The sequence below is a fragment of the Bos indicus x Bos taurus genome, chromosome 10 (assembly GCF_003369695.1).
Source record: "Bos indicus x Bos taurus breed Angus x Brahman F1 hybrid chromosome 10, Bos_hybrid_MaternalHap_v2.0, whole genome shotgun sequence".
Lineage (NCBI taxonomy): Eukaryota > Metazoa > Chordata > Mammalia > Artiodactyla > Bovidae > Bos > Bos indicus x Bos taurus.
The window spans coordinates 1,943,452-1,966,485 of record NC_040085.1 but is presented as its reverse complement, the minus strand read 5'-3'; the positions used below and the strand labels follow the sequence as shown (position 1 = coordinate 1,966,485).

Here is a 23,034-nt window from a genome sequence, read left to right as displayed (position 1 = left end):
GTAGTAGCTTGAAAGGAGCCTGGGCCAGCTGTTTTGGGGAATCTGTTCTACCCCCAGTAGCAGTGGCACTGGAACACATCTTTCTAGAATCTTTCATCCGGTCTTCCCTGCCCTGCCCACCTGCTGGCCAGCACAAGCCCCTGGATTTCCAGAAGACAGCCACACAGGGACTCGTCCAATGGGCCAGGAACAGCCCCGAGCCCCTGGGTCATGCAGTCAACTTCACAGGAAGGCCACCCTTCTCTCGACTGGGCCTGCAGTCACCACGCAAGGCACAACCTCACAGCCAGCCAGGGTGAGGGCCAGTCCTGCCTTCCAGCGCCCCCACAGTCATCAGCCTCACCACAACAGAAGGATGTACACAGCCCACATAGCGAACATCCCCAGAGTAAAAAGTTCTGGTGACCAGAAGGGCATGTGCTGCCTGGGCCCTAGAGGAGGTCTACTAAATAAGGCCACTTCTCCAAGATGGGAAACATAAGCAACCTACCTACCTTGATGTCTACCTAACACACAGAAATAAATACAGTGAACAGAGGACAGTGAGGAGACAGAGGATATGTTCTCAACAAAGGTACAAGACATAACCTCAGAAAAAGAACATTCTTCCAAAATATAGGTTTAAAAAAGATTTTTCCACTATTTTATAAGATGTTCCCATACTTCAAAGAATACAATTAAAATCTACTCAAATCACAGCAAAAAAAAAAAAAAAAAAAGAACAAATGGAGATAAGCAATCTACTGGATAAAAAGCTCAAGGTGATGAACATAAAGATGCTCACAAACTCAGAAGAATGAATGAACATAAAATTTCAGTAGTTAGAAAACATGAAGAAGAACCAAACAGAGCTAAAGAAAATAAAACTGAAATTGAAAGTATACTAGAAGGAACAACAAATTAGACGACATAGGGGAACAGATCAGCAATCTGGCAAAGAGTAGTAATCCCTCAAGCTGAAGAGATAACAAAAGAAGAGTATATGCTACTGGAGATCAGTGGAGAAATAACTCCAGAAAGAATGAAGGGATGGAGCCAAAGCAAAAAGAATACCCAGCTGTGGACGTGACTGGTGATAGAAGCAAGGTCCGATGCTGTAAAGAGCAATATTGCATAGGAACCTGGAATGTCAGGTCCATGAATCAAGGCAAATTGGAAGTGGTCAAACAAGAGATGGCAAGAGTGAATGTCGACATTCTAGGAATCAGCGAATTGAAATGGACTGGAATGGGTGAATTTAATTCAGATGACCATTACATCTACTACTGCGGGCAGGAATCCCTCAGAAGAAATGGAGTGGCCATCATGGTCAACAAAAGAGTCCGAAATGCAGTACTTGGATGCAATCTCAAAAACGACAGAATGATCTCTGTTCGTTTCCAAGGCAAACCATTCAATATCACAGTAATCCAAGTCTATGCCCCAACCAGTAACACTGAAGAAGCTGAAGTTGAACGGTTCTATGAAGACCTACAAGACCTTTTAGAACTAACACCCAAAAAAGATGTCCTTTTCATTATAGGGGACTGGAATGCAAAAGTAGGAAGTCAAGAAACACCTGGAGTAACAGGCAAATTTGGCCTTGGAATACGGAAGGAAGCATGGCAAAGACTGATAGAGTTTTGCCAAGAAAATGCACTGGTCATAACAAACACCCTCTTCCAACAACACAAGAGAAGACTCTATACATGGACATCACCAGATGGTCAACACCAAAATCAGATTGATCATATTCTTTGCAGCCAAAGATGGAGAAGCTCTATACAGTCAGCAAAAACAAGACCAGGAGCTGACTGTGGCTCAGACCATGAACTCCTTATTGCCAAATTCAGACTGAAATTGAAGAAAGTAGGGAAAACCACTAGACCATTCAGGTATGACCTAAATCAAATCCTTTATGATTATACAGTGGAAGTGAGAAATAGATTTAAGGGCCTAGATCTGATAGATAGAGTGCCTGATGAACTATGGAATGAGGTTCATGACATTGTACAGGAGACAGGGATCAAGACCATTCCCATAGAAAAGAAATGCAAAAAAGCAAAATGGCTGTCTGGGGAGGCCTTACAAATAGTTGTGAAAAGAAGAGAAGCGAAAAGCAAAGGAGAAAACGAAAGATATAAACATCTGAATGCAGAGTTCCAAAGAATAGCAAGAAGAGACAAGAAAGCCTTCCTCAGCGATCAATGCAAAGAAATAGAGGAAAACAAGAGAATGGGAAAGACTAGGGATCTCTTCAAGAAAATCAGAGATACCAAAGGAACATTTCATGTAAAGATGAGCTCGATAAAGGACAGAAATGGTATGGACCTAATAGAAGCAGAAGATATTAAGAAGAGATGGCAAGAACACCCAGAAGAACTGTACAAAAAAGATCTTCACAACCCAGATAATCACGATGGTGTGATCACTGACCTACAGCCAGACATCCTGGAATGTGAAGTCAAGTGGGCCTTAGAAAGCATCACTACGAACAAAGCTAGTGGAGGTGATGGAATTCCAGTTGAGCTATTCCAAATCCTGAAAGATGATGCTGTGAAAGTGCTGCACTCAATATGCCAGCAAATTTGGAAAACTCAGCAGTGGCCACAGGACTGGAAAAGGTCAGTTTTCATTCCAATCCCAAAGAAAGGCAATGCCAAAGAATGCTCAAACTACTGCACAACTGCACTTATCTCACACGTTAGTAAAGTAATGCTCAAAATTCTCAAAGCCAGGCTTCAGCAATATGTGAACTGTGAACTTCCTGATGTTCAAGCTGGTTTTAGAAAAGGCAGAGGAACCAGAGATCAAATTGCCAACATCCGCTGGATCACAGAAAAAGCAAGAGAGTTCCAGAAAAACATCTATTTCTGCTTTATTGACTATGCCAAAGCCTTTGACTGTGTGGATCACAATCAACTGTGGAAAATTCTTCAAGAGATGGGAATGCCAGACCACCTGATCTGCCTCTTGAGAAATGTGTATGCAGGTCAGGAAGCAACAGTTAGAACTGGACATGGAACAACAGACTGGTTCCAAATAGGCAAAGGAGTTCGTCAAGGCTGTATATTGTCACCCTGTTTATTTAACGTATATGCAGAGTACATCATGAGAAACACTGGACTGGAAGAAACACAAGCTGGAATCAAGATTGCCGGGAGAAATGTCAATAACCTCAGATATGCAGATGACACCACCCTCATGGCAGAAAGTGAAGAGGAACTCAAAAGCCTCTTGGTGAAAGTGAAAATGGAGAGTGAAAAAGTTGGCTTAAAGCTCAACATTCAGAAAACGAAGATCATGGCATCTGGTCCCATCACTTCATGGGAAAGAGACGGGGAAACAGTGGAAACAGTGTCAGACTTTATTTTTCTGGCTCCAAAATCACTGCAGATGGTGACTGCAGCCATGAAATTAAAAAACGCTTACTCCTTGGAAGCAAAGTTATGACCAACCTAGATAGCATATTCAAAAGCAGAGACATTACTTTGCCAACAAAGGTTCGTCTAGTCAAGGCTATGGTTTTTCCTGTGGTCATGTATGGATGTGAGAGTTGGACTGTGAAGAAGGCTGAGTGCCGAAGAATTGATGCTTTTGAACTGTGGTGTTGGAGAAGACTCTTGAGAGTCCCTTGGACTGCAAGGAGATCCAACCAGTCCATTCTGAAGGAGATCAGCCCTGGGATTTCTTTGGAAGGAATAATGCTGAGGCTGAAACTCCAATACTTTGGCCACCTCATGCGAAGAGTTGACTCACTGGAAAAGACTCTGATGCTGGGAGGGACTGGGGGCAGGAGGAGAAGGGGACGACAGAGAATGAGATGGGTGGATGGCATCACTGACTTGATGGACGTGGGTCTGAGTGAACTCTGGGAGTTGGTGAGGGACAGGGAGGCCTGGCGTGCTGCGATTCATGGGGTCGCAAAGAGTCAGACACGACTGAGCGACTGATCTAATCTGATCTGGACAATATCAAGCATACTAACAACCACGAAGCGTATGTGAAGAAATCATAGCTGAAAATGTCCCTAACCTGGGGAAAGAAACACATCCAGGTCCAAGAAGCACAGAATCCCAAACGAGATGAACCAAAAGCAGTTCACATGAAGACAAAATATAATTAAAATGGCAAAAATTAAAGAAAAAGAATTTTAAAAGCAACAAGGGAAAAGCAACTAGTTATCCACAAGGGACCTACCATAAGGCTATCACTGACTTTTCAGGAGAACTGAAAAGTCAGGCCAAAAGGGCATGGCACCTTATATTTAAAGTGATAAAAGGAAAAAACCTTCAACCAAGAACACTCTACCCAGAAAAGCTATCCTTCAGATTGGGAAAAAAGATGAAGAACTTTCTAGACAAGCAAAAGTTAAAAGAGTTCAGCATCACTAAAAGAGCTTTACAAGAAATATTAAAGGGACCTCTCTAAGTAGAAAACGAAGAACCAAATCTAGAAATATGAAACTATGAAGGGAAGAATCTCACTGGTAAAGGCAATCATACAGTAAAGGCAGCAGATCAACAACTGATAAAGCCAGCAGAAAGACTAAAAGACAAAAGGAGTAAAATCATCTATAGCCACATAAGCAGTTAAGGGATAAAGAAAACAAAAACACAAAATATGACCACAAAAACATTAGATGTAGGGGGCAAGGACAGTAAAAATAGCAGTTAGAATGCATTCAAACTGAAGAAATCATCAACTCAAAATAACCACATATATGTGCTGTTGTACCGTACTAAGTTGCTTTAGTCAGGTCTAACTCTGCAGCCCTATGGACTGATGCCCTCCTCCAGGGTATCTTCATGAACCCAGGTCTCTTAGTCTTATGCACTGGTAGGTGAAGCGGGTTCTTTACCACTAGTGCCACCTGGGAAACTCCAATCACATATATATAGGTTGTCAATATGAATGAATCTGATGGTTACCAAAAACCAAAAATCAATAATAGATGCACAGAAAGGAAAGGAATCCAAACATAACACTAAAGGTAGTCATCAAATCACAGGGGAAGGGAGCAAAAGAAAACAGAACCAGAGAAGAACTACAACCGCCCTTCAAAACAGTCAACAAAATAGCAGTACATACATACCTATCAATAATTACTTCCAAAGTAAATGGACTAAAAGCTCCAATTAAAAGACGCAAGAGTGGCTGAATGGATTAAAAACAAAAACCCATATATATGCTGCCTAAAAGAGACTTACTTCAGATCTAAAGACACACACTGACTGAAAATAAGGGGACAGAACAAAGGTACTCCATACAAATGAAAACAAAAAGCAAACTGGGGGAGCGATACTTATGTCAGACAAAACAGACAGCAAAAACAGACAAAGAAGCACATTATATGCTAAACGGATAGAGCCAACAAGGAGATGTAACAACTGTATATGTAAATATCTATGTACCCAACATAGACGCACCTGCTAAGTGCATAAAGACAATACTAACGAACATAAAGGCAGAAACTGACAACACAATAATAGCAGAGGACTTTAACACTCCACTTACCTCAATGGACAGATCACCCAGACAGAAAACCAGTAAGGAAATATTGGCCTTAAATGATACATGTGACTAAAGGAAGCTAACAGACACACAGACAACATTCTATCCAAAAGCAGCAGGGATACACGTTTGTTTCAAGTGAAGATGGAACATTCTTTAAGATGATAACATGCTAGGCTACAAAACAAGCCTCAAGCAACTAAGGCTTGAGGTGCAACTAGAGATTATCACACTAAGTGAAGTAAGTCAGAAAGAGGAACACAAATACCATATGCTATCACTTACAGTGGAATCTAAAATACAGCACAAATGACCCTATTTACAAAACAGAGAACACTCCTGTGGTTGCCAAAGGGGAGAGAGGGAGGGAAGGGGATGAACTGGGAGTCTGGGGTTAGCAGATGCAAGTTACTACATTTAAAACAGATAAACAAAGGCTTACTGTATAGCTCAGGGAACTGTATCCAGTCTCCTAGGATAAACCATAATGGAAAACAATATTTTAAAAAAAGAATATATATGTGTGTATAACTGAGTCACTTTTCTGTACAGCAGAAATTAGCACACGCCTGTAAATCAATTATACTTCAATTTCAAATAAAGAAATTTAAGACTGAATTATTAGGCAGCTTTTCCAATCACAGCAGTGAAAGACTAGAAACCCATTATAAGAAATAAACTGCAAAAAACACATAAGAGTCTAAACAATAAGCTACGAAACAAGCAATTGGTCACTAGTGAACTCAAAAAGGAGATCTGAAAAAATAACTGGAGACAAATGAAAATGTTAATACAATTATCTAAAATCCATGGGATGAGGCAAAAGCAGTTCTAAGAAGTTAAGAGCAACACAAGCCTAACTCAGGAATAAGAAAAATACCAAATAAACAATCTAACCTTACAGGTGAAGGACCTAGAAAAAGAAGGAAAAAATCCAAAGTTAAGAGAAGAAACAATAAAGGTCAGAACAGAAATAAATGATACAAGAAATTCCTGGGAGGTCCAGTGGTTAGGACTCTGTGCTTCCACTGCAGGGGGGCACAGGTTTAATCTCTGTTGGGGAACTAAGATCCTGCAAGCTGCAAGGTACAGACAAAAAAATAAAGAAAGGACACAGAGACTAAAAAAAGAAAAAAGGTCAGTGAAACTAAGAGCTGGTTCTTTGAAAAAATAAACAAAATTGTTAAGCCTTTAGACAGACTCATCATCAAAGAGGACCCAAATAAATAAAATCAGAAATCAAACAGAAGTTACAATTGATATTGCAGAAATAAAAAGAATAAGAGTCTTCTATGAACAGTGATATGCCAATAAAATGGACAACTCAGAAAAAAATGGATAAATCCTGAAAAACATAGTCGCCCAAGACTGAATCCGGATAATATAAAAAATATCAATGAACCATTTACCAGAAATGAAAAGGATTCAATAATCAAAGAACTCATAAGTAATAAAAATCCAGGACCAGATGACCTCACAAGTGAATTCTACCAAACACTTACAGAATAGTTAAAAAACATAAAAGATGATGCTGTGAAAGTGCTGCACTCCATATGCCAGCAAATTTGGCAAAATCAGCAGTGGCCACAGGACTGGAAAAGGTCAGTTTTCATTCCAATCCCAAAGAAAGGCAATGCCAAAGAATGTTCAAACTACCGCACAGTTGCAGTCATCTCACACGTTAGTCAAGTGATGCTTAAAATTCTCCAAGCCAGGCTTCAACAGTACATGAACTGAGAAGTTCCAGATGTTCAAGCTGGATTTAGAAAAGGCAGAGGAACTGGAGATCAAATTGCCAACATCCGTTGGATTATCCAAAAGGCAAGAGAGTTCCAGAAAAACATCTACTTCTGCTTTATTGACTACATCAAAGCCTCTGACTATGTGGATCAAGACAAACTGTGGAAAATCCTTAAAGAGATGGGATTACCCGACCACCTAACCTGCCTCCTGAGAAATCTGTATGCAGGTCAAGAAGCAACAGTTAAAACCAGACATGGAACAATGGACTGGTTTCAAGTTGGGAAAGGAGTACATCAAGGCTGTATATTATCACCCTGCTTATTTTACTTATATGTAATGAGTACATCATGAGAAAGGTCGGGTTGGATAAAGCACAAGCTGGAATTAAGATTGCTAGGAGAAATATCAATAACCTCAGATATGTAGATGACACCACCCTCATGGCAGAAAGTGAAAAGGAACTGAGGAGCAAGCCTCTTGATGAAAGTGAAAGGGGAGAGTAAAAAGTTGGCTTAAAACTCAACATTCAAAAAACGAAGATCATGGTATCTGGTCCTATCAGTTCAGTTCAGTTCAGTTCAGTCGCTAAGTCATATCCAACTCTGCGACCCCATGAATCACAACACGCCAGGCCTCCCTGTCCATCTGGTCCCAGCACTTCATGGCAAATAGATGGAGGAACAATGGAAACAGTGACAGACTTTATTTTGAGGGGCTCCAAAATCACTGCAGATGGTGAATGCAGTTGTGAAATTAAAAAAGATGTTTGTTCCTTGGAAGAAATGCTATGAGCAATCTAAACAGCACACTGAAAAGCAAAGACATTACTTTGGCAACAAAGGTCCATATAGTCAAAGCTATGGTTTTTCCAGTAGTCGTGTATGGATGTGAGAGTTGGACTATAAAGAAAGCTGAGCACTGAAGAATTGATGCTTTTGAACTGTGGTGTTGGAGAAGACTCTTGAGAGTCCCTTGGGCTGCAAGGAGATCCAACCAGTCCATCCTAAAGGAAATCAGTCCTGAATATTCATTGGAAGGAATGATGCTGAAGCCAAAGCTCCAATACTTTGGCCACCTGCTATGAAGAACTGACTCATTGGAAAAGACCCTGAGGCTGGGAAAGACTGAAGGTGGGTGGAGAAGGGGATGACAGAGGATGAGATGGTTGGATGGCATTACCGACTCGATGGACATGAGCTTCAGCAGGCTCGAGTGGTTGGTGATGGACAGGGAAGCTCAGCATGCTGCAGTTCATGGGGTCGCAAAGAGTCAGACATGACTGAGCTGAACTGAACTACTGAACTAACCTGTCTTTCTCAAATTATTCTAAGAAGTTAAAGAGGAAGGAACATTTTGAACTCACTCTATAAGGCCAGCATCAGCCTGACACGAAAACCAAACACACCACAAATAAAATTTCAGGCCAATATCACTGATGAACACAGATGTAAAAATACTAGCATACCAAATTCAACAATATATTAAAAGACCACACAATATGATCAAATGGGATTTATCCCAGGCATGCAAGGATGGTTCAATACCCACAAATCAATCAACAAGATACACCACACTAACACATTGAAGAATAAAAATCATATGAATATCTCAACAGATACAGAAAAAGTTTTTGACAAAATTCAACATCCACTTATGATAAACTAAACAAAGTAAATACAAAAGAAATGTACTTCAACATAATAAAGGTCATATATAACAAACCCACCCTGGAGGAGGGCATGGCAACCCAATCCAGTATTCCTGCCTGAGGATCCCATGGACAGAGGAGCCTGGTGGGCTATAGTCCAAGGGGTCACAAAGAGTCAGACACGACTGAAACTACTTAGCACACACACATACATATGACAAACCCATATCCAACATCATACTCAATGGTGAAAAGCTGAAGCACTTTCTCTAAGATCAGGCACAAGACAGGTGTCACACTTGCCACATTTATTCAACACAGTGTTGGAAGTCCTCACCACAGAAAACAGACAAGAAAAAGAAAGAAAAGAAACCCAAACTAGAAAAGAAGTTAAATTGTCACTGTTTGCAGGAGACATGGGAGAAGGCAATGGCACCCCACTCCAGTACTCTTGCCTAGAAAATCCCATGGACGGAGGAGCCGGGTAGGCTGCAGTCCATGGGGTAGCTAAGAGTCGGACACGACTGAGCGACTTCACTTTGACTTTTCACTTTCATGCATTGCAGAAGGAAATGGCAACCCACTCCAGTGTTCTTGCCTGGAGAATCCCAGGGACGGGGGAGCCTGGTGGGCTGCCATCTATGGGGTCGCACAGAGTCGGACACGACTGAAGCGACTTAGCAGCAGCAGCAGCAGCAGCAGCAGCAGGTGATGTGATACAATAGATAGAAAATCCTAAAGACATTACGAAAAACTATGAGAACCAATATGAATTCAGTAAAGCTTCAGAATACAAATATACAAAATACAGAAACCTGCTGCATTTTTATATACTTAACAAAAAACTACAAGAGAAATTAAGAAAACAATCACATTTATAACTGCATCAAAAAGAGTAAAATATCTAGGAATAAATCAAACCAAAGAGGTAAGAGACTCATACTCTGAAAACTCTAGGATACTGATGAAAGAAAGGGAAAGATATACTGTGCTCATGGATTAGGGGAATTAATACTGTTAAAATGGCTATACTATATCCAAAGCAATCTATATACTTAATGCAGTGCCTATCAAATTCTAATAGTGTTTTTCATAGAACTAGAAAAAATTCTGTAATTTGTAGGGAAACAAAAAAGGAACCCAAATAGCCAAAACAATCTTCAGAAAGAAGAACAAAGCTGGAGGTACCATGCACTCCAATGTAAAAATACACTACAAAGCTACAGTAACCAGCAGTATGGTACCAGCACAAAAGACACACAGATCAATGTAATAGCATAGAACCCAGAAATAAACTGCCATTTTTATGGGCAACTAATCTATGACAAGGGAGGCAAGAATACACAATGGGAAAAGACTGCCTCTTTAGTAAATGGCGTTGGGGAAACTAAACAGCTAAAAGCAAAAAAGTGAAACTGGACCATTTTCTCACACCATACACAAAAATAAATTCAGAATAGATTAAAGACTTAAATGTCACAAAGGAGGAAAGAATATACAATGGAGAAAAGACAGTCTCTTCAGCAAGTGATGTTGGGAAAGCTGACAGCCACATATAAAAAGCAGTAAAGTTAGAATATTCCCTCATAGCCTACCCAAAAATAAACTCAAAATGGCCTTAAAGACTTAAATATTAAGATATGATGCCATAAAACTCTTAGAAGAGAACATGGGTAAAATATTCTTTGACAAAGAGTAGCAATGTTTTCATATGTCAGTGTTTCAAAGCTACAGAAATACAAACAAACGGGATCTAATCAAATTTACATGCTTTTGCACAGCAAACTAGACTATAAATGAACAAAAAGACAACCTACAGACTGGGAGAAAATCTTCACAAATGATGTGACTAATGACGATTTCCAAAGTACATAAACAGCTCATACAACTCAGTAAGAAAAGAAAAACAAATAACACAATCAAAAAATTGGGCAGAAGACCTAAACAGACATTTCTCCAAAGAAAACATACAGATAGCCAAAAGGCCCATGAAAAGATGCTTCTTTGCTAATTATTAGAGAAATGCAAGTCAAAACTATAATGAAGTAACATCCCACACTGTTCAGAATGGCCATGATTAAGAAGTCTACAAATAATAAATGCTGGAGATGGTGTGGAGAAAAGAGAACCCTCCTATACTGTTGATGGGAATATAAGTTGTGCGGCCACGATGGAAAATAGTATGGAAGTTCCTTAAAATGCTAAAAATAGAGTTACACTGGGCTTCCAAGGCGGCTCAGTGGTCAAGAATCCACCTGCTAATGCAGGAGACATGGGTTCGATCCCTGGGTTGGGAAGATCCCCTGGAGAAGGAAAAGGCAACCCACTCCAGTATTCCTGCCTGGGAAATCCCATGGACAGAGGAGCCTGGTGGGCTACAGGGGTCGCACAGAGTGGGATACGACTGAGCCTGCACACAAGACTGAGCATGCACACAGAGAGTTACACTAAGGTCCATCAATCCTACTCCTGGGCAGATATCCAGAGAAAACTAATTCAAAAAGACACATGCACACCAATATTCACAGCAGCACTGTTTATAACAGCCAAGACACAGAAGCAATCTGAAAGCTCACAGACAGATCAACTGGTAAGGAGGTGGTATATATACACAACGGACTCTACTCAGCCATAAAAAGGATCACGCCATTTGTAGCAACGTGGACACAACCAGAGAGTATCATCCTAAATGAAGTAGACCAGAAAAAGACAAGTATTATATAAATCACTTATACATGGAATCTCAAACATGACACAAACTCACTCACAAAACAGAAACAGACATGGGGTCACAACGAGTCAGACACGAGCACACATGCAAGCAAGCAACCTATTTTCCCAAAAGATACCAATTCACACTAATAAATATACACAGATCCTATATTTGCTGGCAGTGGATTTTCTTCTTACGTTTCCTAACATAAGTAACAGCTCAACATAACTAAGAATGTGGAACTTTTACCCACAGATGCTTATAAACTGTTTTTCTCCTGTTGTGAGTTGTGCACTGCCATCAGCTTATCCACAGATGCTCTGAATGGTCTTCTTCCAAATTACACAACACAAGAGTACTTTACCTGCCCTATATCTACCTGCTTCAAACTTTAAAAAATTTTTTCAAATTTTTTCAGTGGTCAATTTCAGGCTGAAAAAAAGAAAAAAAAATTTTCTACTTCTAGTAACTGAGAATTTGTAAAAAGTCCATGTTTTCCCCATGTAAAAGTTTCTTGATTGATTCTGGTATCTTATTATTATAATAATATTATAATGATACAATATTCTAATTAAATGCTATATTTAAAATACAGACTTACTGGGTAGGGTGGATAGGGAGACTGGGACTGGCATATATACACTGTACGTGTGTGCTCAGTTGCTCAGTCGTGTCTGACTTTGTGGCCCCGTGGACTGCAGCCCACCAGGCTTCTCTGTCCATGGGATTCTCCAGGCTAGTTACTGGAGTGGGTTGCCGCTTCCTACGCCAAGGGAGGTCTTCTTGAACCAGGGACTGAATTTGAGTCTCCTGTGTCTCCAGCATTGGCAGGCAGATTCCTTCCCGTAGCACCACCAGGAAGTCATATATACACTGCTATGTATAAAATAGATAACTAACGAGAACCAACTGTACAGCACAGGGAACTCCACTCAGTGCTCTGTAGTGATCTAAACGGGAAGGAAACCCAGGGAAGAGGAGACATACACATTTGTGGCTGAATGACTCTGCTGCAGAGCAGAAACTAACACAACACTATAAGGCAAATATACTCTAATTAAAATTTTAAAAAAAAAGCAGAGTTACTAAATGATTTTCAGTTTCATCAAAAATTTTGGTTTTGGGATTTCCCTGGTGGTCTAGTGGTTAGGAATTCAGCTTCCAAAGCAGGGACACTTCTATCCCTGTTGGAGGAACTAAGATCCCATATGCTGCCGGCCAGCTGAGCCTAGGCACTACAATCAGAGAAGCCCACACACCGCAATAAAGAGCCTGCACGCCACAAAAGACCCAGAGCAGCCAAATAAATAAAGCAGAATGTAAAAAAATATTTTGGCTTACCTATGCCACCACTGTATAAGTTTTAAAAATTATGATGACATTACCTTTTCTTCATTTGTTGTAGAAGAATCTGGATCCTTTCTCTTCTTCTTCAGTTTTTTATCTTTACTTTGTTTTGTGCCAGAAGTCTGATAAGGCTGCAAATCCACTCGAGAATGAAACTGGTATCGACCACTTTCCACATCACAGTAGTAATAAATTCCAGTGGAGGGATCATAATACAGCTGGTTTTCCTTTCAAAGTGAAGGGAACAGTAAGTTCTATTCATGATGAAATAAAATAGAAAACTAAACTTCCTAGTAAATGTGTTTCTTTAAAGAATTACAGTCTTTTCTGGAAAAAAAAATAAAGATAACATAATAAAAATGCTTGTAATTTTCCAAAATACTTTACCATTCAATATTCCTCTAGTTTTCCAAGTGTGGAAAATAAATACATTTATATATTAAATTAAATCTCATATAATTGCCAACATTTGACCATGTTTATGCTTACAGAAATAGCAACTTCAGATGGTTCGACAAGAAACCTTTAGAAGTCATGAAAACTAAGGTATGCATCAGAAAAAGGTGACCACATAAAAGCAATTTCAGACTCATTATCTATATAATTACATGGTAATGACTTGGTAGTATAAACCCCTAAACCCTCCTCTCAATGTCATAAAACAAAGATGTGCCTCTTACTGTTCACGATTCAAAACTCTGGAGAAAATTTGAAAATAAAATTAAGCTCATGAATACTATAACATAACATTCTATACAAAGAAATCAAACAATTGTCTTCACTAATCAATTCTACACTAAGCAACTACATAAGACTTACTGTATGTAAAGCAGCCATACAATATAGAATTTTGGTCAATTATAGATAAAAACTAGAAAGATAAAATTATAGAATCATCTGCATTTATTAGATACTGGCCAAGATTTAATTGAATAGTCTATATCTTATTTACATCATAAATCCATGCAGATCAGACCTGGAAACATCTGGCAATACACTGAGATTAAGCAACTAAAGCTTCCTGAAAAAGAATTATTTTTCTAAGTGTTGATATTATTGCAATTTACTAATTCATTTTGTAAATCTCTTACAAAAAATATTTATAATTCTCACTATCCTTCTTTTAGCTAAAAAACTGAATGGAAGCTTTAAATCTTTATTTCCAGCAATAACAGAACTTCTACAACTGAAATCTTTTTAATCTGCTACCTTTCAGCCCGAAATACAGACATTTCAAATATGTAAGAAAATTTTTATTTAATTAAAATAAAATTAAAACTAGCAAAATAAAAATAGCAAAACAATGACGCCCCTACTCCAAAGACACACACACAACCTGCAGAATGTAATTAAGCATTTACGGAGGAGATGTCAGGAGGAAAGTTACAGAAAGGAAGGCAGAAGAATGACAAAGACTAATGTCATGTACTTAGAAATTGCGTATTTTCCTAGAAACCAACTAACTCATTATTATTTTCTTTGGTAATAAGAGTTTAAACATTTATTTTCTGGGTATTAATTAACATTTTCAATTGGCATACTCCTATGAAAGAAAACCCTCTCTTTACAAAGTATGTACAAAGTACTGTACCAAGTGCAAATGACAAGCTAATGAAATCAATTATCTAACTAAAATATGTACTCTTATCATTATGTTCCCTAGGTTAGTTAATAGCAGTTCCTGTAACTGCAATTGTGAATATCTGCTCCCCTTTGTGGCACTCACTACATTCTGTAATTCCTGAACCAGATCATATTTGTAGACCACAGAGGTTGAAGAATGTGGGTATACTGAGTTCCATCATTACTGTCATCAAAACTTGAAAAAATCCAACTAAGTACTAGATCTTCAACAGTCAAAACACTGCATTATAAATAAAGAATTTTATTTTCTGGTTTTGCCCTAGTTAGTGGTTCACTGTATTTCTGATTCCACACTAATTCCCTAGTTCTCACTGTTAGCAGATTGATTTTTTTTAAAGTAGAATGCTTAAAAGACACAGGAAAGAAAACACTAACTATAACACATGCCATAAAGAACTTTTAAAAAAAGACTCCTTTGTGGACTAAACTGAATTCACAAAGATACAGGTATTTGAAACAATTAAAAAAAAAAAATTCTCACCCCCAAGCCTAGAACTAACAATGTTACTTGTGTATAAATTCTATGAAAAAATGTTAAGCTCTTAAACATTTTACAAAATGCAGTTTTCACCTCTTTTTATTAATAAATATGCTAACATTTTTGTATGTTACTTTACACGTAAAGGTTATTAGATCTCTCTAAAATAGTCATCTATAATAACACAACTGACTCATCTAATTAAATAAACATAAAAGTATAGTATCATAAGCTATTTTATAAATCTTTATTCTTATCAAGTAGCTCTGAATCAAACAATTTTTACATGCAGCTCCCTGCTTTTCTTAATTCAACCTAAGGTTTAATATTAAGCATTCAAGCAGCAAAGAACACAACCATCCAGTATGAAAAGGTCTGAGACACTTACGGAATCATAATAGAATCCAGTACTGTGATCAAAATACAACCCAGTGTTCTCATCGTAACTGAAGCCAGTCTGCGACACAGCAGCTTCTGCTGCAGCTCTCAAACTCTCAGCCAGTGACGAACCTTCTAAGGATGCATTCTCTGTTGCTAACGCAGACGCTGGCTCCTAGATATGGTACAATCATGTCAAACAGGACAAAATCATCCTTAAATAAAAAAGTAGCACAATTTAAAACAATAAATAGACCTATAAACTATTTGGAATATAAGACCTCAGTTTCTGCAATGGAAAGGGATGGCTATCAATTACAATTTGATTGCCTTTAAAAAATATGTCAATTAATTCAAATCTGACCCAGTTTTGAAGACATGAGTGAGTGACCATTATTCAAAAATAAATATCTAATACCATAGGGAAGCGATCCACAAAATACAGACTGAATTATTCTTTACGACAAATGATCAGGATTCTTCAATAGTTACAGGCTCAAAGGGAAACAATTTTAGAAAATAGATGGGTGAGGAAAGCTATGAATTCTATATAACACATTAAGCAGTTGCCCTGTAGAAACCTTACGGGATCCTGATTCAACCAAACTGTAGAAACTAATTTATAAAGCATTCTGGGAAATTTGACAATGGCATGATGTTAGACATACAGGGAGCGTTGAAAGAAGCTGGTGTGAGCATGGTATTGTGGTTGTTCAAGATTGTTTGATTGAGTCAAAACATACTGACAAATTTTGCTTTAGTTTATGTGTACCATACTTTTTTTTGGAACACAATAGAGTAGGAAAACAATTACACATATGAATAGGTTTTAATTTTTGTTTCTCAAAAAGTGTATAATTTACTACATAATTACAGGATGTTTACAACCCTTGCATATGCTGTGATAAAAGAAGGAACTCTATTTTTCTCCATAACAACAACAAAGAACAAGTTACTGTAATAACAGTTCCAAGTAAAGCACTCTATTACCTGTGAATTCGAGGCAAAATGGTCCTCTTGTCCAAGATTTTCTGTTATATCAGTACCAGCATAAGTATCATTTTCTATGCGTGACTGGTCTTTAGAACTAAAAGTAGAAGCTTCAATATCCTTATCTTCCTGAACTGAGAGTTCAGATGCTTTATTTGGAAGATTAACTTCATTATAGTATGTCTGATAGTAATAATCTATTGCAAAAACAAAAAGTGATATCATATTACAATAGTGTATATAAAAAGAATTCCAAAACATTGCCAGCAAACACAAAAGAGCACACATTGCACGCAACTTGTAATTTTACAATTATACACATTTTAACAGATTAAAATGAATAGTGCAAGTAAATCTGCAGAAGTATATATCTTTGATTCTTATGTCACCTTCAGTAACCTGAGCTGTCAAGCTAAAAAGAAAAAAAGGTAAGCAGATTTGGATTTTCCATAGCAAGAGGAAAAAGAGAAAACAGGTAGATAGGTTGTGTTCTGTCAAAAAAAAATTAGCAACTCTTAAAAATATCTAACCACATACCTTAGTATCGTTGAATATCAAATGACAATGGAATAAAGACAACATGTCAAGGGCTCAATTTTCCATCAAATTTCAGTCATGATGCTGACTTTTTAAAAAAACATAATATCATAATTTAGCTAAGTTGTGCACAGAATAAACAAGGCAAAATTGATTGGGAAAGACCATTTCTTGTGATTTCTATTTCTTAAAACCCAGGTGCTCAGTTATTTCGGAGAAGGCAATGGCACCCCACTCCAGTACTCTTGCCTGGAAAATCCCATGGACAGAGGAGCCTGGTGGGCTGCAGTCCATGGGGTCGCTAAGAGTCAGACACAGCTGAGTGACTTCACTTTCACTTTTCACTTTCATGCATTGGAGAAGGCAATGTCAACCTACTCCAGTGTTCTTGCCTGGAGAATCCCAGGGACAAGGGAGCCTGGTGGGCTGCTGTCTATGGGGTCGCACAGAGTCGGAAACGACTGAAGCGACTTAGCAGCAGCAGCAGCTCAGTTATTTTGCCTCTCAACATCATGCCATTGATGAGGCCAAGATTGTAGGCCCACTCTCCTCCCAGAAGGACCTAAGAGACTGACACTGAACTGAAACTAAGTGGAATACATCAACAAGAAAACACATCCCCTGGCCACAAGTAAGGCCAGATGAGAGGAGACGGTTTACAGCACAGCAAAAACTACTCAGTGAACCTGCCACTGAAAACACCAGCAATACTATGTATTTATAAGAGTAACAGTAAGTTCTACTTTCCCATCACAAGAGCAAATAGATTATCTGAAAATACCAAGTCATATAGAGAAAAGGCAACTTTGTAACAGCTCTATTTATCTAGAGGTGTGTATATATATATATATATTTTAAGTTTAAAGAAAACGTCACATTAGCATGATTTGAAGGTAAAAGTATTCGGATAGCTTCACTATAAGGTGAATACCTGAGATTGACCAAGGAGGGTGGTTCTCTGTTTGCACTTCTACATCAGACTTTTTATTATCTTCGTTTCTCCCACAATGGAGTATTTTACTGAGCTCTTCTACCTGAAAGAAAAAAAGGCTTTAGGAAAAATAAACCATACAGCAATCTACTAATATGTACATTATTCTCCTAATATTACAGTAATTATTTTTCCTGGTAAAAGTTTGGAGAAGTACCAGTATGGGCTAGTTTCCTTTCAGAAAAACTGAAAATACTATAATTGGCTTTCACCTTTTACATCTGCAAAGGGAGATGTTTTTATTCCTATACTCTCCTGCAAAACCTCAGACTATTCCTTCCAAAAATCAGACTGACTACATTAGTAAGACCCTGTGAACAATTTATTTCTAACAAAATAAGAATGCCTTTATACTAACATTTTAACTGGTCAGCAGCTCTCCCTGAGGAGAATTAAATTACCTAGTACCATTCAGTGTTCTCTACCTGGAATTAACTACTCACTTAAATAATGTCACTCATATACATTAACACACTTTTTTCTTGAAATAGTAATCTTATACCTAAATAAATGGAGCAGAAGGAAACAGAGATGACTGCCTCAGAGGGGCATCTGGGCTCCCTGTGCCTCACTGAAGGTCAAGGCCAGAGCGCCAGAGTGTGAAGAACACCCATCGACAGACAAGAGCATCCTTATTAGCAACCTCAGTCAGACAGGGTCTCAATGCAAGACTCAGTTCAACTTAGTTCAGTCCAGTTACTCAGTTGTGTCCAACTCTTTGCGACCCCGTGAACCGCAGCACGCCAGGCCTCTCTGTCTGTCACCAACTGCCGGAGTTCACCCAAACTCATATGCATCAATTCGGTGATGCCATCCAGCCATTTCATCCTCTGTCGTCCCCTTCTCTTCCTGCCTTCAATCTTTCCCAGCCATCAGGGTCTTTTCAAATGAGTCACCTCTTCACATGAGGTGGCCAAAGTATTGGAGTTTCAGCTTCAGTATCAGTCCTTCCAATGAACACCCAGGACTGATTTCGTTTAGGATGGACTGGTTGGATCTCCTTGCAGTCCAAGGGACTCTCAAGAGTCTTCTCCAACACCACAGTTCAAAAGCATCAATTCTTCGGCGCTCAGCTTTCTTTATAGCCCAACTCTCACATCCATATGTGATCACTGGAAAAACCACAGCCTTGACTAGACAGACCTTTGTTGGCAAAGTAATGTCTCTGCTTTTTAATATGCTATCTAGGTTGGTCATAGCTTTTCTTCCAAGGAGCAAGCATCTTTTAATTTCATGGCTGCAGTCACCATCTGCAGTGATTTTGGGGCCGAAGAAAATAAAGTCTGTCACTGTTTCCATTGTTTCCCATCTATTTGCCATGAAGTGATGGGACCAGATGCCATGATCTTAGTTTTCTGACTGCCTAGCTTTAAGCCAACTTTTTCACTCTCCTCTTTCACTTTCATCAAGAGGCTCTTTAGTTCTTCTTCACTTTCTGCCATTAGGGTGGTGTCATCTGCATATCTGAGGTTACTGATATTTCTCCCGGCAATCCTGATTCCAGCTTCTGCTTCATCCAGCCCAGAGTTTCTCATGATGTACTCTGCATAGAAGTTAAATAAGCAGGGTGACAATATACACCCTTGACGTACTCCTTTCCTGATCTGGAAAAGTCTGCTGTTCCATGTCCACTTCTAACTGTTGCTTCCTGATTTGCATACAGATTTCTCAAGAGGCAGGTCAGGTGGTCAGGTATTCCCATCTCTTTCAGAATTTTCCACAATATATTGTGATCCACACAGTCAAAGGCTTTGGCATAGTCAATAAAGCAGAAATAGATGTTTTTTCTGGAATTCTCTTGCTTTTTCAATGATGCAATGTGAGATTATGTTCCTTATAAGCATGAAACTAAAATACAAGCTTCCACATATTTTTTTCATGTTACACAGAGGTTAAAAAGAGAAAGGTGGTAAGACTGATTATATACTGATTATCTATGCATTTCATAAATGATCAGATCTGCTGCTACCACCAAAGCTGGAACTAGAGTGAAGCAAGCAAGGCACCAAAGGCACAAAATTTAAGGAGGCACTCACACTTAGGCTCATCAAAGTTTAAGATAGTACCTGACAATCAGTACCCCCTTGAATTTTTCGCCTTAGGCTACTGATTGCCTTGCCCTAATCCTGGTTCTGGCTACTACTACTATTACTGTGAACAAGATAATTTATTTAGCACGTGCTACATTCTAGGCACTGCACTTGGTACTCTGGATGACATCTCATTCATTCTTACAACCACCTTACAAACTGGCTGTCTTAATCCCCATTTTAAACATGAGAAATTTAAAGAGATAAAGTAATTTGCACAAAGTTTCTTTGACTTCAAAGCCTGTACATTTATGTATTTTCCTGCTAGTTCAACTTCAGTTCTCAAGCCAATTTTTTACTGCTCCAGATAAACCACTATCTAGTACTTAGCAATGACAGTTAACAAACTCCACCCAACACCCGGGGAGGCTGACTAGAAAGATAGTAAAGAGTCAGTACTATCATTAGGAAAGTTACAGCTTTCTGTGCATTTCAATTTTTCATATTAGACAACCATCAAGTTAACACTAATAACCAAAATGCTGGCTCTTCAAAGACTAGCAGAAACATTTTTAGAATCTCTGTAGCAAGCAGAACTTTCACAATTTAGAATTATAAAAGCATTTTTTTAAGGCTATCAAATTTTGCTCCCCTTTCCCCACAATATTTTAACCGTATTAGTAGTCTCCTGTAGGTGTCCAAGAAATAGCTGTTGAGTAACCAAACACAAATTTTCTATATCATAATATTAACAACTCCATACAATGGTCACAGAAAGTCACTGCAACTCAGCACTTATTTGCATAGCTTATTTGACAAAGCATAACAAAGTCTGATATTGTAATTTTCACCCTACATATGTGGTTTTAGGAAATGTACCAATATATGTCAAAGGACAACAGTTTAACTGAAATTAATAATTACATGTAAATATAACTTGTTGGGAAAGAATGCAATAGCCCCAAAAAATCAAGCTGGAAAATTATGCTGCTTAAAAATTCAAGGGGGTACTGATTCTCAGGTACTATCCTAAACTTCCATGAGCCTAAGTGTGAGTTCCTCCTTAAATTTTGTGCCTTAGGTGCCTTGTTGGCGTCACTCTAGTTCCAGCTTCAGTGGTAGTAGCAGATGTCTGTCAGTTTAAATATTTGCCCTTACTGTATTTTATGGCAAAGAGTTAGCTGTTTAGTGTCTTTAACAAGCAGAGTTCTATCTTCCCGACTTCCACCAGACAACTCAAGATAAATGCCCAGAAAAACCTCACATTAATACCTTCTTGTTGTTTAGTCGCTCAGTCGTGTCTGACACTTCACGACCCTATGGACTGTAGCCCATTAGTCTCCTCTGTCCATGGGATTTCCCAGGCAAGAATACCGAAGGGGATTGCCATTACCTGCTCCACACGATTTTCCGAACCCCCCTACTCACGTCTCCTGAATTGGCAGGTGGATTCTTTTACCACTGAGCCACCAGGGAAGCCCCCTTACATATCCATAGCGATCAAAACGGTGAAATAGCTTATGGACGCTTAATGTGACTTAACCTTCATCAGTTGGTGCCATCATTCTCATTTTATGGGCAACCAAGGCTCAATTCAAGGCTCAACCAAGGTCGCAACGAGTCGGACACGACTGAGCGACTGAACTGGAACTGGAAAGCTCAATTTCAGTTCACCCTTCTAGACAATGATAAATGGGGCTCTGATTGCAATTGGTGCTTTACAAACTCAAAAAGTGATATGGAATATTATAAATGTGCCTACTGCCAAGGGGATTTTACAAGTGAGAATGAAAACTCAAGGTCCTTAAGTTCACTTCACGCCCGGCCGCAACTGCAGCTCACGCATTTCATCTAAACCGAGTACCCCAACTCTTAGGTTTGTTCCAAAGGTTCTTGTAATTAAAATAGCACAACTTTTAACTCTCCCAGGTACTCTCTAAAGCAGTCCAGGGCCCTGCCAGGGAGCCCTCCCGAGGCGATCCCAGCCCTCGAAGGCCTCGCAGCGGGCTGGGTGGGGCGTGGGGCTGGAACCGGAAGGCGCACCTGGGTGCGGAGCTCCTGGTTGTTGCTCTCGGCGCTCTGGTACAGCCGCTCCGTGTGATGCAACAGCTTCTCGATCTCCCGCACTTGTCGCTTGCAGCTCCGCAGCTCGCGTTCCAACGTCTCCACCTTGCGCCTCAGCTGGGCCAGCTCAGGCTCGGGGGAGGGTGGCGGCGACGGAGACAACGAAGGCGGCGGCGCCTCGGAGGCCATGGGGTCCGGCGCGAGGCGGCCCGTGGGCGCGGAGGGGGCTGCGCTCAGACCGAGGTGGACGCCGGCAGACCCGGGAGCCAAGGGAGCGCGCGGGCAGCGAAAGGCGGCCTCAGCTCCGCCCGGCCGCGGCGGCCCCTGGCCATGACGCCCTGAAGCTTGTTCCCTGTAGCCGAGAGGGACTGCGGACAAACAAACAAGGAACAGATAATGGGCACGGCCCAGCCAGGCCGGCTTTCAAACAGTAAAACTTTATTGGTAACTTCCCGTCCAACCGATCCCGTAAGCCGCAGAAACGTTAGACAAATGGGCGGGATAGAGAAGGGACCGAAGCGATCCGGCCGTTTCTCGGCGGAACCGGAAACGATGGTGTTGGCGGTGGGCCAGACGGAAAAGGAAGCGACGGGAACCGAGAAAGGCCTTACGGCGCACAAGCGCGGGCTACCGGGTGGGCGGGGCGGGGGCGGGGCGGTACCGAGGGCGTGGAAAGCCAATGCAAAAGCTGCTACAGACTGTAGCCCAGGAGAGAGGAACTAGGTCGAGCATTCTTGCGGGCTTTTACCATCGTAAGCTTTCAAAACGTTTTCAAACTTTTTGCAGAGTTCACTTCCTAGCTGCTTATTTTACAGATAATAGCGAATCTCCAAGAAATTATTTGCCAAGAATTAATGGCTCAAGCGGTAAAGAATCTGCCTGCAATGCAGGAGACACAAGAGACGCGGGTTCCCTGGGTCAGGAAGACCCCCTGGAAAAGGAAAGGCCAACCCACTCCGGGATTCTTGCCTGGAAAAT

General features: G+C 39.9%; 1 protein-coding gene across 1 annotated transcript in view; it reads right to left on the bottom strand.

Moving 5' to 3' along the window:
* Positions 1 to 22,617, bottom strand: part of AGGF1 (angiogenic factor with G-patch and FHA domains 1) — a 47,261-nt gene extending 24,644 nt beyond the window's left edge. The window contains exons 1-5 of the mRNA XM_027552918.1: positions 22,036 to 22,617; positions 17,903 to 18,005; positions 16,435 to 16,631; positions 15,455 to 15,619; positions 12,983 to 13,171 (exon numbers count right to left, since the gene is read on the bottom strand). Coding sequence (XP_027408719.1) covers positions 12,983 to 13,171; positions 15,455 to 15,619; positions 16,435 to 16,631; positions 17,903 to 18,005; positions 22,036 to 22,245 — 864 coding nt within the window. The 5' untranslated portion in view covers positions 22,246 to 22,617. The remainder of the gene's footprint in view (positions 1 to 12,982; positions 13,172 to 15,454; positions 15,620 to 16,434; positions 16,632 to 17,902; positions 18,006 to 22,035) is intronic.
* Positions 22,618 to 23,034: the final 417 nt, after the last annotated feature.